This window comes from Berkeleyomyces rouxiae (genome assembly GCF_048999995.1).
Source record: "Berkeleyomyces rouxiae strain 22BRR77 chromosome Unknown BrBRR77_ptg000002l, whole genome shotgun sequence".
Classification (NCBI taxonomy): domain Eukaryota; kingdom Fungi; phylum Ascomycota; class Sordariomycetes; order Microascales; family Ceratocystidaceae; genus Berkeleyomyces; species Berkeleyomyces rouxiae.
In genome coordinates this window covers 5,694,533-5,712,515 of record NW_027396492.1, presented here as the reverse complement: position 1 = coordinate 5,712,515, position 17,983 = coordinate 5,694,533, and the positions used below count along the sequence as shown (strand labels likewise).

General features: G+C 47.9%; 7 protein-coding genes across 7 annotated transcripts; 4 read left to right on the top strand and 3 right to left on the bottom strand.

The window, feature by feature from the left end:
• Positions 1 to 392: 392 nt before the first annotated feature.
• On the top strand, positions 393 to 2,675 carry BROUX77_003155 (uncharacterized protein; the record flags this gene model as incomplete). The annotated part of the gene is made up of 3 exons (XM_073747775.1): positions 393 to 550; positions 634 to 2,425; positions 2,493 to 2,675. 3 exons carry the CDS (start codon positions 393 to 395, stop codon positions 2,673 to 2,675), a joined length of 2,133 nt encoding a protein of 710 aa, XP_073608237.1.
• A 1,523-nt stretch (positions 2,676 to 4,198) lies between these two features.
• BROUX77_003154 (uncharacterized protein) lies at positions 4,199 to 5,149 on the top strand (the record flags this gene model as incomplete). The annotated part of the gene is made up of 2 exons (XM_073747774.1): positions 4,199 to 4,343; positions 4,416 to 5,149. 2 exons carry the CDS (start codon positions 4,199 to 4,201, stop codon positions 5,147 to 5,149), a joined length of 879 nt encoding a protein of 292 aa, XP_073608236.1.
• A 638-nt stretch (positions 5,150 to 5,787) lies between these two features.
• BROUX77_003153 (uncharacterized protein) lies at positions 5,788 to 7,240 on the bottom strand (the record flags this gene model as incomplete). Its single annotated transcript, XM_073747773.1, has 2 exons — positions 5,788 to 6,586; positions 6,657 to 7,240. 2 exons carry the CDS (start codon positions 7,238 to 7,240, stop codon positions 5,788 to 5,790), a joined length of 1,383 nt encoding a protein of 460 aa, XP_073608235.1.
• A 498-nt stretch (positions 7,241 to 7,738) lies between these two features.
• BROUX77_003152 (uncharacterized protein) lies at positions 7,739 to 9,402 on the top strand (the record flags this gene model as incomplete). Its single annotated transcript, XM_073747772.1, has 3 exons — positions 7,739 to 7,906; positions 7,984 to 8,259; positions 8,323 to 9,402. 3 exons carry the CDS (start codon positions 7,739 to 7,741, stop codon positions 9,400 to 9,402), a joined length of 1,524 nt encoding a protein of 507 aa, XP_073608234.1.
• Positions 9,403 to 9,639: 237 nt separating this feature from the next.
• On the bottom strand, positions 9,640 to 11,589 carry BROUX77_003151 (uncharacterized protein; the record flags this gene model as incomplete). Its single annotated transcript, XM_073747771.1, has 5 exons — positions 9,640 to 10,601; positions 10,662 to 11,103; positions 11,182 to 11,348; positions 11,411 to 11,444; positions 11,515 to 11,589. The coding sequence occupies 5 exons, from the start codon at positions 11,587 to 11,589 to the stop codon at positions 9,640 to 9,642; spliced, it is 1,680 nt and encodes a 559-aa protein (XP_073608233.1).
• A 706-nt stretch (positions 11,590 to 12,295) lies between these two features.
• Positions 12,296 to 14,128, top strand: BROUX77_003150 (uncharacterized protein; the record flags this gene model as incomplete). Its single annotated transcript, XM_073747770.1, has 3 exons — positions 12,296 to 12,305; positions 12,370 to 12,386; positions 12,455 to 14,128. The coding sequence occupies 3 exons, from the start codon at positions 12,296 to 12,298 to the stop codon at positions 14,126 to 14,128; spliced, it is 1,701 nt and encodes a 566-aa protein (XP_073608232.1).
• A 1,473-nt stretch (positions 14,129 to 15,601) lies between these two features.
• BROUX77_003149 (uncharacterized protein) lies at positions 15,602 to 17,983 on the bottom strand (the record flags this gene model as incomplete). The annotated part of the gene is made up of 2 exons (XM_073747769.1): positions 15,602 to 17,681; positions 17,748 to 17,983. The coding sequence occupies 2 exons, from the start codon at positions 17,981 to 17,983 to the stop codon at positions 15,602 to 15,604; spliced, it is 2,316 nt and encodes a 771-aa protein (XP_073608231.1).

Here is a 17,983-nt window from a genome sequence, read left to right as displayed (position 1 = left end):
GAGCATTTGGCTACTCGTTTAGAGAACGAGCCTCGGACTCCTCTTCACACTTGCTATTGTTGTTGCAGCGGGTTGATATGTTGCAGAATTTCTCTTTCTCGGAAATAAGACCCATTTGGATGTATCCTTGTTCTTCCACGACATTGTCTCGAAGTACATACGTAGGTACATAGTTACACACAATCTCAGGCTTTGTTCCCTATTTGAAGCTCCATGGCTTAGGGTTATAGATATTTTTAGTCTATCGCATGAAGAAGTGGTTCATGCGTCCTAATTAAAGCATCCCAGTTGGAATTCCCCTCAGTACATATAGATCTCCAACAGCACACATAGTCTTGGTCCTAGTTCACGAATCATTCCCAGTTGCCCTTCAACACTAAACACACACAGAAATGAATCCCACAGACACTACGGAAACTACAAACACCGCCCATACGCCCCATGAATCCGGTATTTCTGCTCCAGTCCACCTGCCGTCTGCATCTGATGGGCCTCGCCAATCCATAGATCTTGGGGAAATCCCGATTGAAATAGTGGCACTCTCGGATAGGTAACCATACCATACCCAGCTTGAGCTTCACTTGTATACCTTGCCACCTGAAATCAAATACTAATATTCTTTTTCATTTGTAGCTTTATAGAGTCCTTGACAGCAAAGATCCATCCAACTCCGCCAAATATCGAGCGCCTCCACGCACTCTTTCAGGAATTTTATGAACTTGCAGCATCACACATCACCACTCATGTTGCTACCCTAGCTTCCCAGCAAACCCGTGAAGCTTTTGCAACAGCCCTCCCTCCTCCTCTACGTTCTTTTCTTGGCCGGCACTCAACAAGGAGTCATGGCCTTGAAAACTCGGAACATAAAGTACTTTCCGATGAAGAATTAGCCACCAGGCAGCAAGTTCGAAAGGCATTTGAGACGAAAAAGATGCGCCTGGAAGAGGCCGTTGAGCGGAGGGTTTGCGAGGGCATTTATGATCGCATCTACAGACATCGCAGCACCCAGGATCAAGCTTCCGATGACCGGCTGCGCTCCCGAGCAGCCGCACTTGCATTGGTCGGCATAAACCCGTCTGATCTCGGCATTGCTCTTGGAGATATTCCGGATGACACCTCAGACGCCAAGGCTTCTCGTGAAAAGGATATAAAGGACTGTCTACAAGATGCCCGGCAGTACCTCATACGCATGAATGAAAGTCATTACCCCCTTGGAAAGCTCAATCATCTCCGGTCTGCACATCGTGCCATTGTAGAAACATTGGCTCGCTTCCAGCCCTCCTCGTCATCCGCCGACGAGATTTTACCCATGCTCATCTACACACTCATCACCATGCGGCCAGAAGATCTTAACGTCACAAGCGATGTGCACTTCATCCAAAATTTCCGATGGAAGCCCAAGCTGACCGGTGAGGCTGCGTACTGTCTCACCAATTTGGAAGCCGCTATTGGCTTTCTTGAGACAGTAGACTTGTCAACGCTACGTGCGGACGAACATCCATCTGGCCCTTTGAAGATTTCCAAGTCTGGATCAATCACCAAGTCCGCAACCTTCCCTCCAGCCTATACGCCTGGTATCAGCACAGGGATAGAAAGCGTCTCTCAATCTGAAGCTGCAATGACATCTACCTCTAAATCACGCTCGTCCTCGCGCTCCATTTCACCCTCTTCAACAACAACCACCATGTCGGGCACACTCTTGGCCGGACTATCACGTCCATCTAAGCCACGAACACTGAGTGAGCTAGCCAATGCACCTGCTACTAATGCTATCGGTGTTGCGTCGGATATTCTTACCACAGCCGACCAGGGTTTGAAGAATATCTCCACCAGCCTCGGTGACAGCTACAAATTTGTACTTGGAAAACTGCGGGATACTAACGCGACTGGAAAAATACTCGTGGTCCCAACAACACTTGAGGAAGCGCGTAAATTGATTAGCACGCCTCCACCTGAAGAAGACGTGACTGCCGACCAAGCAGGTCTCCCATTTGACCGTAACACTATGTCTTCCGATACTCAAAGAGACACCCTACATCGACCTCCTCCTCTTGAAAGCAAAACGATCGACCTTATTGGTGGGCGGAAACAAGGACATCACGGCACTGACAGCAACAACAACAGCAGAAGCAGCACGTTTTCAAAGAGTGTCTCACACAAGGACAACACACAAAGCTCCAATACGGCTGTCCTCGACAGTGTCCTTAATCTGGGAAGCTCGTTAAACCCAATGGCTCGTTTGTCAAGTAGTATCGGGTCTTTCCGAGGATTTGGAAGATCGACATCTGGCAACCAGGTAACCCCCACCTCAGTTCCCACATCAGCTGCTCCTGTCTTCCACCCTACGAAGAATGCAAAAGACGCGCCATCAAACTTGGTTGAGCATCCTGGGGTAGCTTTTACCAAGGGAGACAAACTTTCGCCTGTAAGAAAAGCCCAGTTGTCATAGCTAGTTGCAAGTCACCCAATACTTCCACTAACTCGACCTTTAGGCATTCCCCGAATCAGTACAAGCCGATCCTGCCAAGGATTTCCCAAAGATTGCACCTCCAAAGAAGCATTTCATGGAACTGCAAAACCCAGGTGATATTCGGGTATCGGAGGTACTAGAGCTTCTTCGAGATTATAGGCGTCTTGCCAAAGCACTGGAGGAACGCGATGCTTTTTTATCGTGAAATGGTTTAGAAATCGACAGACGCAAGCATGACATTAGAGCTTTATATCAAATAATTAGGGTTGGGTGCATGCATGAGAACATTGTGAAATGGTGTTGTAAGCTAGCTGCCGGTTGTCTGTGATTACTTAGTCAAGTAATGCATTCTGCCCTGCATGGTCTCAAATTCCAGCCACGGACTCCTTCAGATGCATAAAAATGCTTGTATAGGTACAGGTATAATCAAATCAATCAACCCGGAACCCAAGGCATAAAAAACTACTTTGAGTGCGCATGTTGTTCCCAGCGTGCTGGCTGGGAGCCCACCAAAACCTCAAACGACTGTTGTGTGGTCTGGCGCTTTGTGGTGCAGACCAAGTCGTGGAATGAATACGAAGCGGGCAGGAGTGTCGCAGTTATTTTTGTTCTGATTCTCTGGTCAAGATGGTTGATTGACGATTACAGACCTTGGTGCTTGGACACAAGAACAGTGCCACGAATTATTTGGTTGGATATGCACATACGAATCTATGTAATGCATTTATATGTTTCTACCTGCACTCGTGCTTGTGTATTTGTGCAATTTTTGTATTTTTGGTTGGAGCACTCATACTGCGTGTAGTTCTGCCACAATTTTCTTCAGATTCAATCGTAGTCAGTTATCCATGAATTTGCAGAGTATGTAACTATGTACATTACGAGTTGTACAAGTGCTACCTGGTTGAATACGATATTTCCCTGACTCCTGCGAGATCCTTCCCCTTTCACCCTCGTCACTGCCCTAGTCGAGGCTGAGTCGTGTGACCGTTTGATTGGCTCTTGCGATTGGGCGATGTCTCGTTTCTATAGCATGCATAGCTCGGATTGGGAGCTTAGTCAGTGAGCAATCCCTAATCCTTGGGGCTTGTGGAGTGTGCTGGGATGATTTCAGGATGGCTAAAAGGGCTTGGTCGATGTTTGTTTTTTTTTGTCCGCCGGGCTCCTTTTGGCGACTTTTTAATTTTATTTTCGCCTGTCTGTTCTCCCCCATTCCTCTTTTTTTCTTCTTAATCGTCATCTGCTCGTTCGCTTTCAAGTCTCGCAGTCTTTTACTTTCAGTTGTGATCTTTTTTCATTCTTTCTTCCACATCCTCAAACTACGCTCGCTTTCACCTCCCAGCTAGGTTTCTTCTTCTCCGACACTCGCTTTCTCTCAGCACTTCTCCCTTGCCGTTGCAATTTTGCAGACTTGAATCCAGCCTGCCTTCTCCTGACACCCCCTATTTGCACAGCAGAAAAACGCCAAACAAGCCTGTGAAAATAACAATACAAAACGCCATACAACTTCACCCTAAGCCCTTTGCAGCCGGAAAACCACGACAGGGAGCCCCTGGTCGACGTGGGCCACATAGGAGTTGAATCTCCTTGCATTGAGTTTTTGTTCTTGTAAACTCTGCAGTTTCTCTTGATATTGCGGCTTGCGTTTCTACGTCCATTGCATCAGACCATCTTGATTCTTCCTCGTCTGTTCAGCCTACAACCTCTCGTCAAGTCGTCCGAATAATCATGAAGATCTCCACCACTCTGACGCGCGTGGCTGTTGGCCTTGCTTCAGCGGCTTCGGTCGCTCAGGCTTGGCCTAGCTGGATGCCTCCCATGGACTCGCTTTACGTGCGTCAAAACGACAACTCCAATGTTGGTGTGAATACGGGTACGTCTACGCAACGGTAGCCAGAGTCCTACCCCTTCGCAGCCGTAAACTGACAATCATTCTCGCATCTAGCTGTTGCATCCTCCTCCCAAGCCGATGACAACACCGCTTCTAGTGTCGATGCATTCACGCTCAGTGACCAAGAGTCAACTGCCACCGGTACCGACGACTCGCAATCAACAGCTACCAGAACATCTGCGTCGAGGGGGGCAAGCGTTACTAGCCAAGCAAGTAGAAGCTCTAGTCGGGCATCTTCCAGCGGAAGCAGCACGCGCACCGTCTTTACCGACGCTCAGGCCGGCGGAATGTCTATGATTTCTCCTCAGACTGCGGCATTCAAGCCCCTATACAAGGCTGGCGACTTTTACACATGGGAGTGGAACTACACCAATGTTCGCGCTACCCCGACTGCCATCGATCTGATTCTGAGCTGCAGCTCCATCACACAATCCTGGACCCTGACCTCGAACATGACTTGGGCCACACCTGCCACCTTTATCTGGGACTCTTCACAGCAAGCTAACGACGCGCAGAAGCCACTTGTGCCACACAACTACACACTCATCATCAAAGACTCCGAAGACTCTATCACTGCTGCCGCTGAAGGCGGCTACCTCGCTGTCCAGTCCACCTTTACTTTTGGCATCTACACCCCGGCACCCTACACTCCTCTTGCAGACTGGGAGTGCACCACGTGTATCGTGGGCGCGGCCTCAAAATCATCCTCTTTCGTGTTGCCCATGGTTCTCACGAGTCTGCTCATCACCTTTGGATTCACGTGGTTCCTCAACGGACTCGTGCTATAGCACCATTGCTGACTCACTTTTCTACGCGTCACAAATATGTGTCATACCATATCTAAGGTTATTCCAACGGTAAGACAAAGCCAGTCAGCTGCTTTGCCTTCTCACAAAACACGTTAAACGCTTTTGAGTTCTTCCTTTCACGATGCGCGTACATACCTTTTCGCTTGCACCTCCCTTACCATCCCGAAATGGCGTTTTCAGTCCATAGTCTAATTCTCGGCTTGCTTGATTCTGGAAAACGCATCTGCATGCTTTGAATGTGTATGGCTAGTTGATAAACAGTTCGTGGTTTCTGGAAGCATCTTGTCCTAGATTCTTGAAATAGTTTGAAATGAACAGATCTATGCTTCTGTTTAGGGCCCTATCTTGCTTTGCCTACATTTTTTGGTTTTTTTTTTTCAACGTTTGCATTACTTGTTTTATTTAATCTATCCGTGGTTTGTCTTGGGAGGGGAGTTCTTGACTCTACAGGTTAGCCATAAATTCATGACCGTCTTTATTTTCAAACTCAATGCGACTTTAACCTTTCTTCACTCTTCTAAACTCGCTTCAACGATGCAGAAGTTCCGTGAACCAACGGATATCTGTGGTCCGTTGCTACGCGTCTGGGCCATATTACTTGTGCCTGTAGGCCATGTCTAATCGTCATCTCGAAATACATTGTTTCCGCGTGGCGGCGCTGGTGGTTCGTCCCACATTCTAGCCTCTTGGCGTGCTTTGCTCGGAAACGTAGGAAACATGTGCTCTTGTTTCGCCTTCGGAAGTTCTGAAAAATATTCGCTCTCTAGAGCCTGCTTAGGTCGAGGACGGGCACCGGGGTTTAACGACAATAGTGCCTGCATCAAGTTCCCCGCGCCTGGGGTGATGTCTGGAAGCAGTCGAAGAAGCGATTCTTGAGTATCAACCATGTGTTTGTACTCTCGTGTGTGGTACCTTGATGCTTTCATGGCCTGGGCCAAAGGCAGTCTCCAGAAACCAGGCCATGACTGATCGTTCAAAGGCCCACAAAAATCTATGATTTTTGACCACTGATCAACTTCAACATTTCCCTGGAAAAGTGGCGTACGAGTCATCAGCTCTGCAAATATACATCCGATACTCCACATATCAACTGCCCCGTCATACGAGGTAGCTCCAAGTAGAAGCTCTGGCGCGCGGTACCACAATGTAACTACAACCTGAGTAAGATCGCGTGGCGCCGGATCGCCGACATATCGTGCCATACCAAAGTCAGCTATCTTGAGAACTCCACGGTTGGTGAGTAAGAGGTTGCTCGTCTTGAGATCGCGGTGAAGAATCCAATTATCGTGAAGATATGCGACTCCAGATACAAGCTGTAGTAGCAGGGTTTTGACCTCGGACGCCAAAAACGGCTCAGGCATGCTGCACAGAAGTGTGCGTATGTCATGCTCAATAAAGTCAAGGACGAGACTGACACTATTTCGCGATATGGCTTTCAGCTTGGGTCTTTTTCGGAGGACATGGGAAATATGGGAGCTTTGCATACCTTTCAATGGGAGGTGTTGCACTTTTGACAGCCACATCAACGAGACCTACAATGTTGCGATGATCGCAATCCCGCAGTATCTGGATCTCTCGAAGACCAGTCACAGGCAGGGCTTTCTTGCTACCGCCATCTTCAGACTTAAGCTGCTTTATGGCAAATACATTGCCCGTCTGTTGACATTGCGCGCGCCAGACCTTTCCGTAGGTTCCCTCGGCAATATTATTAAGTTTGGAGAATCCGTTATAGGTGGCGCACGGAGGGCCGAAATTACCGCCTTCGAACCGGAGGAGTTTCATATCACGCTTGTTTCCGGCGTCGTCTACTTGTGTCTTGGACGGCTCAGAGTCTTGCAGTGTAGCTATGCGCCGACGTTTTCTGGAACGCGAATAGTCGTGACTGGGCTTTAGAATTGGATGTAGATGATTGGGAGATGATCCTGCTTGAATTCGAGCCTTCGCTGTGGTGTCGAGACGTGCTTTATCGGCCTTTTGGCGTTTCTTTTCGGCTTTGTCTCTCTTGCGACGAGCATGCTGCACTGCATCTTGAGATGTTTCTTCCCATCTGGAAGACGGCTTGGTGGACATTATAGCCAGGAAAAGAGATGAATGTATGGTCAAGAAAGCCTAGCGTCTACCTTGTGGCAGATGGTTCGAAAGACACAAAAGCGTAGCCAGTTGAGTGTGTCGTGTTTACAATTTCTTTGGCGTTCTGCCAGCGCCTGCGCCAGCGCCAGCGCCATGTCGTTGACGTCAAAAGCTCACAAGGCTGTGTGTGGCTCGGCATGCCCCACTTTAACACCTGGCATCAGCCTTGCATCCATCAGTCTCAAAGTGGGTCGGTTCTTCCTTGACTTGATGTCTTTGTAGTTACATGCATAGCCAGTCGAAGCTAAGCTTTTTCTGTGGGAAAAGGCACAGGACAAGCTCCACCACTTCGACTCTCCTAGCATTGCTCACTAGAGATAACCCACGACTACCGGTGCTTCGTTGTCTTTGTACAGCAAACGTCTTGCTCCAAACTGACTCCCTGTTAGCAACCCTATTTATTTTCAAATCTTACTGGCTATTTAATGCTTAGCTTCCATGAACCGACTTCGTGCATCTTCTCGTGCGTCGACGATTCTCCGGTCAGCAATACCAGCCAATCGACCTATCTCTCGCCTGTTCTCACTATCTTCTACTCTTCGTGATGATATATCGTCTCGTAGTTGGTCAACGCCGTTGGCGAAACGTCTTGCCGAGGCTATCTCAGTACGTCATGCCCCCCCCCCCCCCCCCCCCCACCTTGAGTTTAACCAGTGTCCTTGCTAATCACATATTTACTGTAGATAACAGGTCCAATTCCAGTAGCTTCTTATATGCGAATGTGTCTGACATCAGACATTGGTGGCTACTACACTGGCGCACTAGGAAAAGATCGGGAGCAAATTGGATTGAAGGGTGACTTTGTAACATCCCCCGAGATCTCACCACTATTTGGTCAAATAGTTGGCTTGTGGTTTCTGACAGAATGGCTGGCTCAAAACGCGGACCGGCCATCACAAGCTGTGAATATTATTGAAGTCGGCCCTGGTCGTGGCACACTGATGAGTGATGCTTTGAGAGTGAGTATTGGACAAAGATCCGATCCATTACTACGCCGCTGACAAGCTCCCTATTACACCCAGATCATCAGCTCTCACGCTTTGGTCAACCACATAAAAAATATCTACATGGTTGAAGCCAGTGCTGAAATGCGCCTGGAACAAAAGAATCGACTCTGTGGTGAGGATGCTCACATGGTAGAGAACAAGGCCGCCGGTACTTGGTCCTGCCTCTGGAAGGGCAAAGCTCCTGTCCAAATAACTTGGGTCCAGACCATACAATCGGTACCAAAGAGCGCGGATAGTATGCCCCTGATCGTCGCCCATGAGTTCTTCGACGCCCTTCCAATCCACATCTTTCAATCGGTTGCTGTGCCTGAGTCCAAGACTGCTTCAAACACTACTACTCGGCCTCTTCCCCAAACTAACTCGGACTCCGAAAATCCCACTTTAAATACCGAGTGGCGTGAGCTTGTGGTTGCCCCAGCCCCGGCGAATTCGACTCATCAGAGTCTTAAAACCCCTCCTATAGAAAGAGCCGGTGCTGTCCCTGATTTTCAGCTATATTGCTCGACAACTCCCACCCGACATTCGCGCTTCTTGCCCGAGATTCAAGAACGCTATCGTGCTATGAAAAATAAGCCCGGGGCTGTCGTTGAGATTTGCCCCGATGTTGATATGTATGCATCTGATTTTGCGGCGCGGATTGGGGGTAACAGCACGTTTGCGCGAGACCGCCCCGTGGGCGCTGCGTTGATAATTGACTACGGTCAATCGGATGCCATTCCGGCCAATTCCTTGCGTGGCATCAAGGAACACCAACGTGTTAGCGCTTTTTCGGAACCTGGGTTAGTCGACCTGAGTGCCGACGTGGACTTCAAAGGCCTCACAGATGCTTTTATCGACTCAAGCCCACATATCGAGGTTCATGGGCCAGTCATGCAGGGCGATTTCCTTTCCATGATGGGTATGAAGGAGCAAGCTGCAGCTATTTCCAAGTCAGTTGCTGACAAGGACCTCGCCGACAGAATCAGGGATGCAGCAGAAAGATTGATGGACAAGTCACCAAATGGAATGGGAAAAGTATACAAGATACTCGCCGTAATACCCGAGAACAGCGGCAGGCGGGTCCCAGTTGGATTTGGGGGGGATATAACTGTATGATCAATGGACATTTGAATTGACTGTAAGAATACTACAAAAGGATTATGGTATAGACATATGGGCCAAGCTATTGTCAATAGACATTGACCATGAAGACATCTTTGCCTGTGATAGTTATTGAAGTTCAGCCAAACATGCAGGCCACTCTATCATTGTGTAAATCAAAGCTAAAAATGATCATGACTAACAAGTCCAACGTGAATGAAAGATACATGTTCTGTTATGCTTCCTACCCATCTACTCATGTTTCTTTCCCTGTCGCCCAACTAACTTGGCATCCTCATTGTCCGAGTCATCATCTGAGTGATCAGAACCATTCAGTTCGTTGTCAGAATCATCTTCATCAGATCCATCGCCCACTGCAAATATTTCCTCAGACATGCGCTTCGAGTGGGCCTGAACAGGCTTTGCCTGTGGCTGAGTTCTTGTGATGGAGGCTACAGGCATTGATGAGCTAGAAGGGATAACTCCTGATTCTTGGCGGGGCTGATGATGGCCAATGTTTGCTTCTTCATCCTCACTGTCTGAAAGTCCATCAGGTTGGCCAAGATCGGCAATTTCAAAGGTTCCATCATCATCCTGTGCAATCTCATCACTCATGGCAAAACGACGGTTGTTAGCAGTAGGGCGCCAGACGTAGGCAATCCAGGCCACATCAGCAAAATAGACGAGGTTGAGCCATCCATCCAGTACAAACCAACGCGTTTTCCAGTGGAAAGGCACATAGTCAGGATCACTGACTGAAGCAAATGACAAAGAGTTGATGAAGAAGAATCCGAATGTGATGAAAATGGACAACAGTATACACCACCAAAGCTTTCGGTACATGGCTTCCTTGGCGTTCTGCTTGCGTTCACGTAGGTTCTTCAGCGTAGCGTTTAGGGAGTTGAGAGTCCAAACATAAAAGGACGTGAGTGTAGCCGCCAAGGGAAGAACAACGAACAATAAGAACGGGCCAGCCGACTCTGGGGTGATGTACAGACCAGTAACGGCGTATATCAACCCAAATACAAAGTGAGCGACTGCTAGCCAGCGAGCGTATATCATGGCTTTGCCAAGGGTTGGCTTCACGACGCCATAGCCCATGCATACAATCAGTAGTAAAAAGAAAGAGAAGGAGTTGCGGCCGGCGTTCAGGATTCCAACAACTATCATGAATATATTGGCACCCATGTTGCGACCGTTGCGGTTGAGGTAGTCTAGGTATATTTGTTAGTACGCCTCACACTCAGTCTATTGTCGCTAGGAAATGAACAAACCATAAAAGGCCCAAGTAAGGAGCATTTCAACCACTAGGAATACCAGGATTGCAGTGATGTAATTCTGTACTGCTAGAATATCGTGACGATGCATGTAGTAAAGGAATCCCCAATATACTGCTACTAGGGCGTAGAGAATAGTGATACCACCATAGAATGGGAGTTTTGGGACCTGAGTGGCCGGAAGCTCGCCATAGGCGTTTCTGAAAACAGCCACAGCATTGTAATCGTCGTTTGTAAAAGGCTCGGTGAATAAACAGTAGTAGCCAGTCTTTGAGATAGGGTATGACTTTGTATGAATATCCTTGAGGTGCACAGCTTCGTTGTAGATTGCTAGCTTGGAAGTATTGACGGCATTGGGGGCGAGAACAAACTTTCCATAGTCTGAGTCTTGGCAGGCACCGGCAGAGACCTGCGCATTGTCGCAAAGGACGAGGATTCTCTATCCAAAAAAAAGGCATACGTGTTAGCTTTACTTTAACTCGGTAATGTGAATTGATGCCGAGTTATTTCGTCTCACCTCGCCTGGCAGTTCCGGCTCCGTCACGCCAATTAAATCCATATCCCGCCATTCAAAAATCAACAGACTGACAATAGGATCTTTGTCCGCGGCAACCGTGTCGTTCTGGAAGATGATGTTGATGAATGGATCAACCGGACCGCCCCAGGAAGATTTGCTGTACATTCCTGCCCTGTGTTAGAGAGTAAAGCTTTGGTTCCAAGGACACTAGACTGTGTATTTCACTCACCAGTGCATTGTCGTTTGTTTTCTTCGGTTTGGTCCTGTTGATAACGGAGAACGAATTAGCTGTGTTATTATGGTCTGATAATGGAGCTTGCAATGGCGGCATACCATCGAAACTTCCATTGCGTGACAGGCCCAGAAGGACATGACCATTATAGCCACAGACCAGAGCCACGACCGCATCTTGGGACGTGGATGATGGTGATAAGAGCTCCAAGATCTATGTTGTTGTGTGCAATAACTCGGAGGTATTTTCGATGGCGTGAATATTGGTGTCGTTGTCGTCGTAGGCAGCAATTTAGCGTATAGGTTCTTGGTTGGAGTGCGGCCCGGTATTGCAGAAGTAAAGTATAGCAAGTTCGCAGCGGGACTCTCGTCGGTAGCGAGAGAAGCTATTCGCTGTCCAGTTTCGAGATAGCAATGGCAGTCGGATTGCCGGAGCTTGACTTCGTTCCGAGGATGGAGAGCGCAGCTTCGATCGCGGTGCCGAATCGAGTAAATGGCGCAGAAACTGCGTATTCGCAAACAGTGAAAGGTGATGGGAGTAACTTCGTCCTTGGCAGAAAAGTATTGCTAGGAGTGCGATTTGGTGGCTTGCGTCGCCATTATCGACCAGGAAATGATGTTGGAATCTAACAAGGAGTGGCGTAGCTGTCAGGCTCCAATAGTCAGCCATGGGACAGCTGACGGCAACTGTCTTGAGCGAAGTGTCAAAGACTAATTACTTAGTAATCATAGAACGTACATACTTGACTAGTTAGTTATCTACACCCTATTTAATGTATGTAGAACTACAGGTAGAAACCTATCTAACTACAACAACTGAAGAGCTTCATGCAAACTTTTTATCACCACCAGTGCTATTTCATTACAAGAATATCAATTAAAAATGGGAAAAGGTGAGCGCGCACGATTGAATTGCCGCACAGAGAAATGCTCCTACTAACATTCTATACCTCCTAGGAACTGACAAACTATATGTATGTCGAAATCTGCCTGATTGATCTCATGGACTGAATGTAATGTATTTCTAACCTTGACGTCTTAGATTACGCACAGCGAGTGGTCGTCGGCAGATTCATTTTCGGCCAGTGGAGGGGCTGGTACAAGCCGCATACGACCGGAAGGCTCATTCCGTAGGCTCCCCTTTAACTTTTGCGCCGCCAGTTTGCAGCCTTTCAAAAATCCTGTCTGCACGCCAAATGGCACGATCTTCGATGTTGAAGTCATCAGTGAATGGCTTGATAGGCAACAGACAAATCCAGTTGATGGAAAGCCTCTTGATCCCAAAGATCTAATCAAGCTCAATTTCGTACGCAACGAAAGTGGCCGCGGTGCACTGGTTGACCCCGTCACCTTCAAGGTCCTCACTGATAACACGCATATCGTCGCCGTTCGTCATGGGACCTATGCCAACGTATTTGCCTACGATACTATTGAGCGAATGAACATGAAGCCAAAAATGTGGCTTGATCTTCTAGACGATAAGCAGTTCAACCGCAAGGACATCATCACGCTTCAAGATCCACAAGCCGTCGACAGTCGTGACTTGAGTCAGTTTAAGCACATCAAGGACGGGGAAGGGGCGGTGTTTACCAAAGAACAGCAAGAGGCGCGCTCTGAGAGCAACATCAATGTAGATTCCTTGGGAAGAATTGGAGAGAAGGTCATTCGCGCCAAAATGGCGGTCGACAATGCGCGCAAGCGATGCGAAGTCGGAAGCAACGTCAACGATGCCACATCCTTGAAACGCAATGAAAAGTCTATACCTACGACAAACCGGCTAATTCAGGATAAAGGATTAGCTGCAAATGCAGCTACGTACACTACCGGTAAAGCCGCTGCGAGTTTTACTAGTACAGGTCTGACGCCGGAAACCAGTAGCGAGCGCGCACTCCTTACAGATGAAGAATATATGCTCAGGCCAAAGATGGTTCAACATAAAGGCTATGCCCGCATAGAAACGAATGTTGGAAACTTGAACATTGAGCTCCATACAGACACAGCGCCAAAGGCTGTTTGGAACTTTACGCGCCTGGCTCAAAAAGGCTACTATCGTGGTGTCTCATTTCATCGCAATATTCCCGGCTTCATGATCCAAGGAGGTGATCCATCAGGCACTGGAAAGGGAGGTGCGAGCGTTTGGAACAAGAACTTCAACGATGAATTTGAAGGTACACAGACACACAATGCTCGTGGAACACTGAGCATGGCAAACAAGGGCAAGAACACAAATGGCAGCCAATTCTTCATCACCTATAAACCAACTCCTCACCTAGATCGCAAACACACCATCTTTGGTCGGGTTATATCTGGGGGTGGCTCACAGGGAAGTGAGCCTCTCGCGCGGATGGAGAATGCGCCGACCGATGGCTCCGACCGGCCACTTAACAAGATCGTTATCAAAGACGTCGTTGTTTATATCGACCCCTTTGACGAGTTTCAAAAGGACAAAGCCGAGAAGGAAAAAGAGGAGAAGAAAACTGAGACTATTGCTCTTATCGGGGGTACTGATGATGACAAAGTGACATGGACAGGGAAGCGCATCTTAGGTAACGACCCAGTTGACGTAGATGCTGGACTATCGGTGGGGAAGTATTTGAAGAAGACAAAGCATACCGCATCATCACAAGAGGATACAGTTGAGGAGACCCCGTGGGAGGAGCCAGTGCGCAAAAAAGCCAAGTCTGGAGGCGGGTTTGGAAACTTTGATGGGTGGTAAAGTTACATACATTAATTCGGATTCTCTCTAACTAATAGAACTTGAGGTAAGATTCCAGGTATACTCCAAGGGAAGCTAAAGGTACGCTTGCTACATATTCTTCAGGTAACAATAGTAACGCACGATGGCATAAGATTCTTATCCCCGGGCTGTATTCTGAACTTGGGCCTTTGTGAAAAGTTCTAAGCAGTATGAGTTATGTACAATATCTGCCTTTTTTACTCCGTATCAAACAAACCTTGTGGCAAGGACATGATGCATGTGTAGACCATCATGGAAGTGGGCAAAATGCCACCGCCGGAAGTGAACGTCCTTGGGCTTGGGTACTTATTCGTGCTTCTATTGTTCTTTATGCATACGATACCTTTGAATTGTGACTCCAGGCTTTGCACTGTTCATCTGACTATATAAGTGTCTCGAGTGACTTGTAGATTGAGCTGTTCATATCTCTGCTCACAATACAAAGATGATTAACAGACGTCGTAGTTATAGGGTTGCCCCACTCATGTATACATGTGTGTACATGGTTACACAAGTTAGTCACTCGGTATGGCTCTGACAGTTTTTCAACAAGTGAATCCCGAGTTTCACCCATATAAATCATTACAGCTAACTAACAACGACATTCACGTAGCAAATTTTCATATGTCATGACGATCAAGACTTTCAGTGTTTAATAGGAGGACTCACTGTTGACCTGTACGGAGAAGTATCCGGAACGTCACAAGTTCAGAGGGTTCAATGAAAGAGAATGTATTCAATGAAGGGGAAGAAAGGCGAACGATGATCGATGCCTTCTATTCTAGATACTATGGAAGAGAGAGAGAGTAGCCCTTTTATGCCCAGCAGTCCATCGATGTCTTGTGCTAGAGTCAAGTAGTAGTCGGAGGAGAATGCCTAGTGAAGCTTAGAAGCAAAGTCTAGTCCAAGCAAGAAAAGGAGAAGTAAGGCCTTTTGTCGTTCAGCTTCCACTAGGTTGGTAACTTTTACAATAGCGTTCCTCTTGTGGCGAGTTGTGATGTTAGAACGTGAACGAGTTGAAGGCAATTCCGATGTAGTCAGAGGAGCACAACCCTAAGATGCTTCTATTTGTAGGGTTGGCATGCTGACAATATCAACAAAGACAAGGGGGTATGTATTAATATCAAATTGCACAAAAAAGGTAGATCGGGAAAGTACATAGTTACATTAGAACCGATCATAGATCATAGAACGTGACAAAGGAAATGATCAGAGTCTGTATTGTTTTTTCCCAAAGACTTGAGACACAAAAAAGGGGAGAAACAAGGAAATAAAAGTCAAGAAAAAATAAACTCATATATGTGCTGAAAAGAGATTGAGATACAAAAAAAAAAGAAAAAAAGGGAGGCAAGAAGAGAAGATAAAGGAAAGGTGAAGATTTGCAAAGGCGGGCACCGCAGCCCAGGTGCTGAACTTCTGTATCCCGGCTCATGGTGACAGTTCATGTCAAATTTACAGCAGAACAATGGCAAATACAGCTGCGAATGATCCAAGCACACTTGTCAGAGAATGACGGACATTCAAGGCGCTACTGAGCACAACGCTATCAGCAGTTATGGCTGGCGCGCTAGCAGATACCGAAGCACTGGTAGTATGGGCATTATATTCCTTGATTTTGGGAACAGGTTGATAGGCCGAGTTGGAAAGTCCTCCAGTCGGGATCGCCATTGGCATAGGAGTAGCTGTATCAAACATGACGGTAGTCTCGTTTCCAGCAGCGTCCTGAATAATCTGCTCGTAGCCATAGTCGATGATGTTGAGTGAAGGTGAGTCCGGAATTACAGCATCCAGAGGTGGAACATAGATGTTCACAATCGGCACCTCCAAAGGGATAAGAGGAGTGCATTTGGCGGGAAAAACGAAGGGGGCCTTGGTACCAGTAGGTGTTTCACTGGTGGTAGTTATAATGCCATCAGCCCCTGTGCTAGTAGTAAGTGAAGTGGCTTCAGGATGGCCCAGAAGGGCTTTGGTAACAGTGACAAGTTGAGCGAATTCTGGGGGGCAGTTCACTACATGAACAGCACAGATGGTCATGGTAACAACAGTGCTAGGTCCAATGGGGGGATGCTCATGGTCTACACCAGCAGTGCCGTAAGGTATTCCAGTGACGGGGCCTGTCGCGTGCGCGGTCAGAGTAGCGTTATGAGCAGGGTACCTTGCCGTTGACGTAGCAGATGAAGGGGTGTAAGAGCCGTAAGGGTAAGTGTCAGTAGCCTTGGAAGAAAATGATTTGGAGTCTAAGCCAGGAATAGCAGTAGGTCCAACATGGTTGATGCCATAGCCAGTGCTAGTGGACAGAGCTGAGCTAGAGGGGGCATTGACAAGTCCAGGATTATAAGATTTGATAATAATGGCAGGAGGAGCCGATGGGGTAACAGCAATAGTAGAGCCTCTGGTGGATGCAATGTAAATACCAGTGGAGTTAGAACCAGCAGGATAACTACCAGTAGCAGCTCCAGAAGACTTTGCTACGCCGAGAGCACCCGGTAGCAAGGCATAGGGATCAGCAGAGCCAGTATGAAGGCTATGGGTAGCAGCACGGCTAGAGCCGAGTAGTAGAGTCTTAGACACGCCAATGGCTCCGGGAAGCAAAGCATAAGGATCACTAGAGTTACCGGTGGCGATGGGTTGAGCCGAAACGGGTGCAGAATTTTGAGCGGCGGCAAGGGCGCCCGGAAGCAGGGCATAAGGATCACTGGAATTGACGGGGGCGGGAGTGATCATAGCACGAGCAGCTGTAGTACTCATATATTCCGAAACAAGAGACGCAGGGGCTGAAGGGTTTCCTCCAATAACACCTCCTGTCATGGACAGAGTTCCGGTTGATGCAGGCTTGCTTGCGATAAGACATTGAGTTAGGGTAGGCGAGTTGTACAATGTAGTCGAGGCAGTCGGACCAGCAATATCGAAAAATAAAAGTTCAACATCGGCATAAGCGCCGATATTGACGTTGAAGTGTTCAGTCGCTTCCAAGTAACAGTTGGGAGCAGTGACCTGCAGGTTCAGTACGAATTCGATGATGTTGGCATAGACGGCAACAACAGCACTGGTGCCGATAACATCAGCCTCAACGCCAGCCTGGACACGAACACGCAGAGCAGCGGTCAACATGACGTCTCCGTGCTTGACCTTGACAGGGATTGACTGAATACCGACACCCTTGAAGGCAGTCTGTTCAAGCTCGCCCTTGAGCAAAGCGGCCTCGATAAACGAGTTGTTGGCAAGCTCGACGTAAAAGCCACCAGTTATATCAATCTCGGCATCAACATCGAGTACCAAATCAACAAAGAGAAGAACACCAACGTTGAGTCCAGGAAAGCCAATTCCGATGGGGGACTGACTGGTGTACAGGTTGAGCGTAAAGGTCTTGCCGCCGGTGACAATAAGGCCTAGCTCGATCCAGGCTTTGACACCGACAAAGTCCATGCGTAGGACCGGATTGATCAGATTCTCATTGCTAAGATCGACAGAAACGGTGCCGTCAATGTGGCACTCCACACATCTAGCACTGATGCTGACACCACCAACAGAACTAAAACAACAGCAGTCAGTAGTCAGAGGTAGTATAGAAAGAGACTAGTATGGAACTGTTGCTTACCTTGAGAACAAAGACTTTTCAACCCACGAGTTCCTGAGGTTCACTTCACCTGACAAACGCTTTTCAAGATATTGAGAGCGCGCTTCAGCCATGGGGTTCCGCACTTCCAGGTGGTTTAGGGGGCGAACAGCCTCGGGGACCTCCCAAGAGTCTCCCTTGACGACGACAGGTTTAGCCAGCGCCGTAGATATGAGCGCTGCCATAGAGGCAAAGGAAAAAAGCCTCTGAAGCAACAT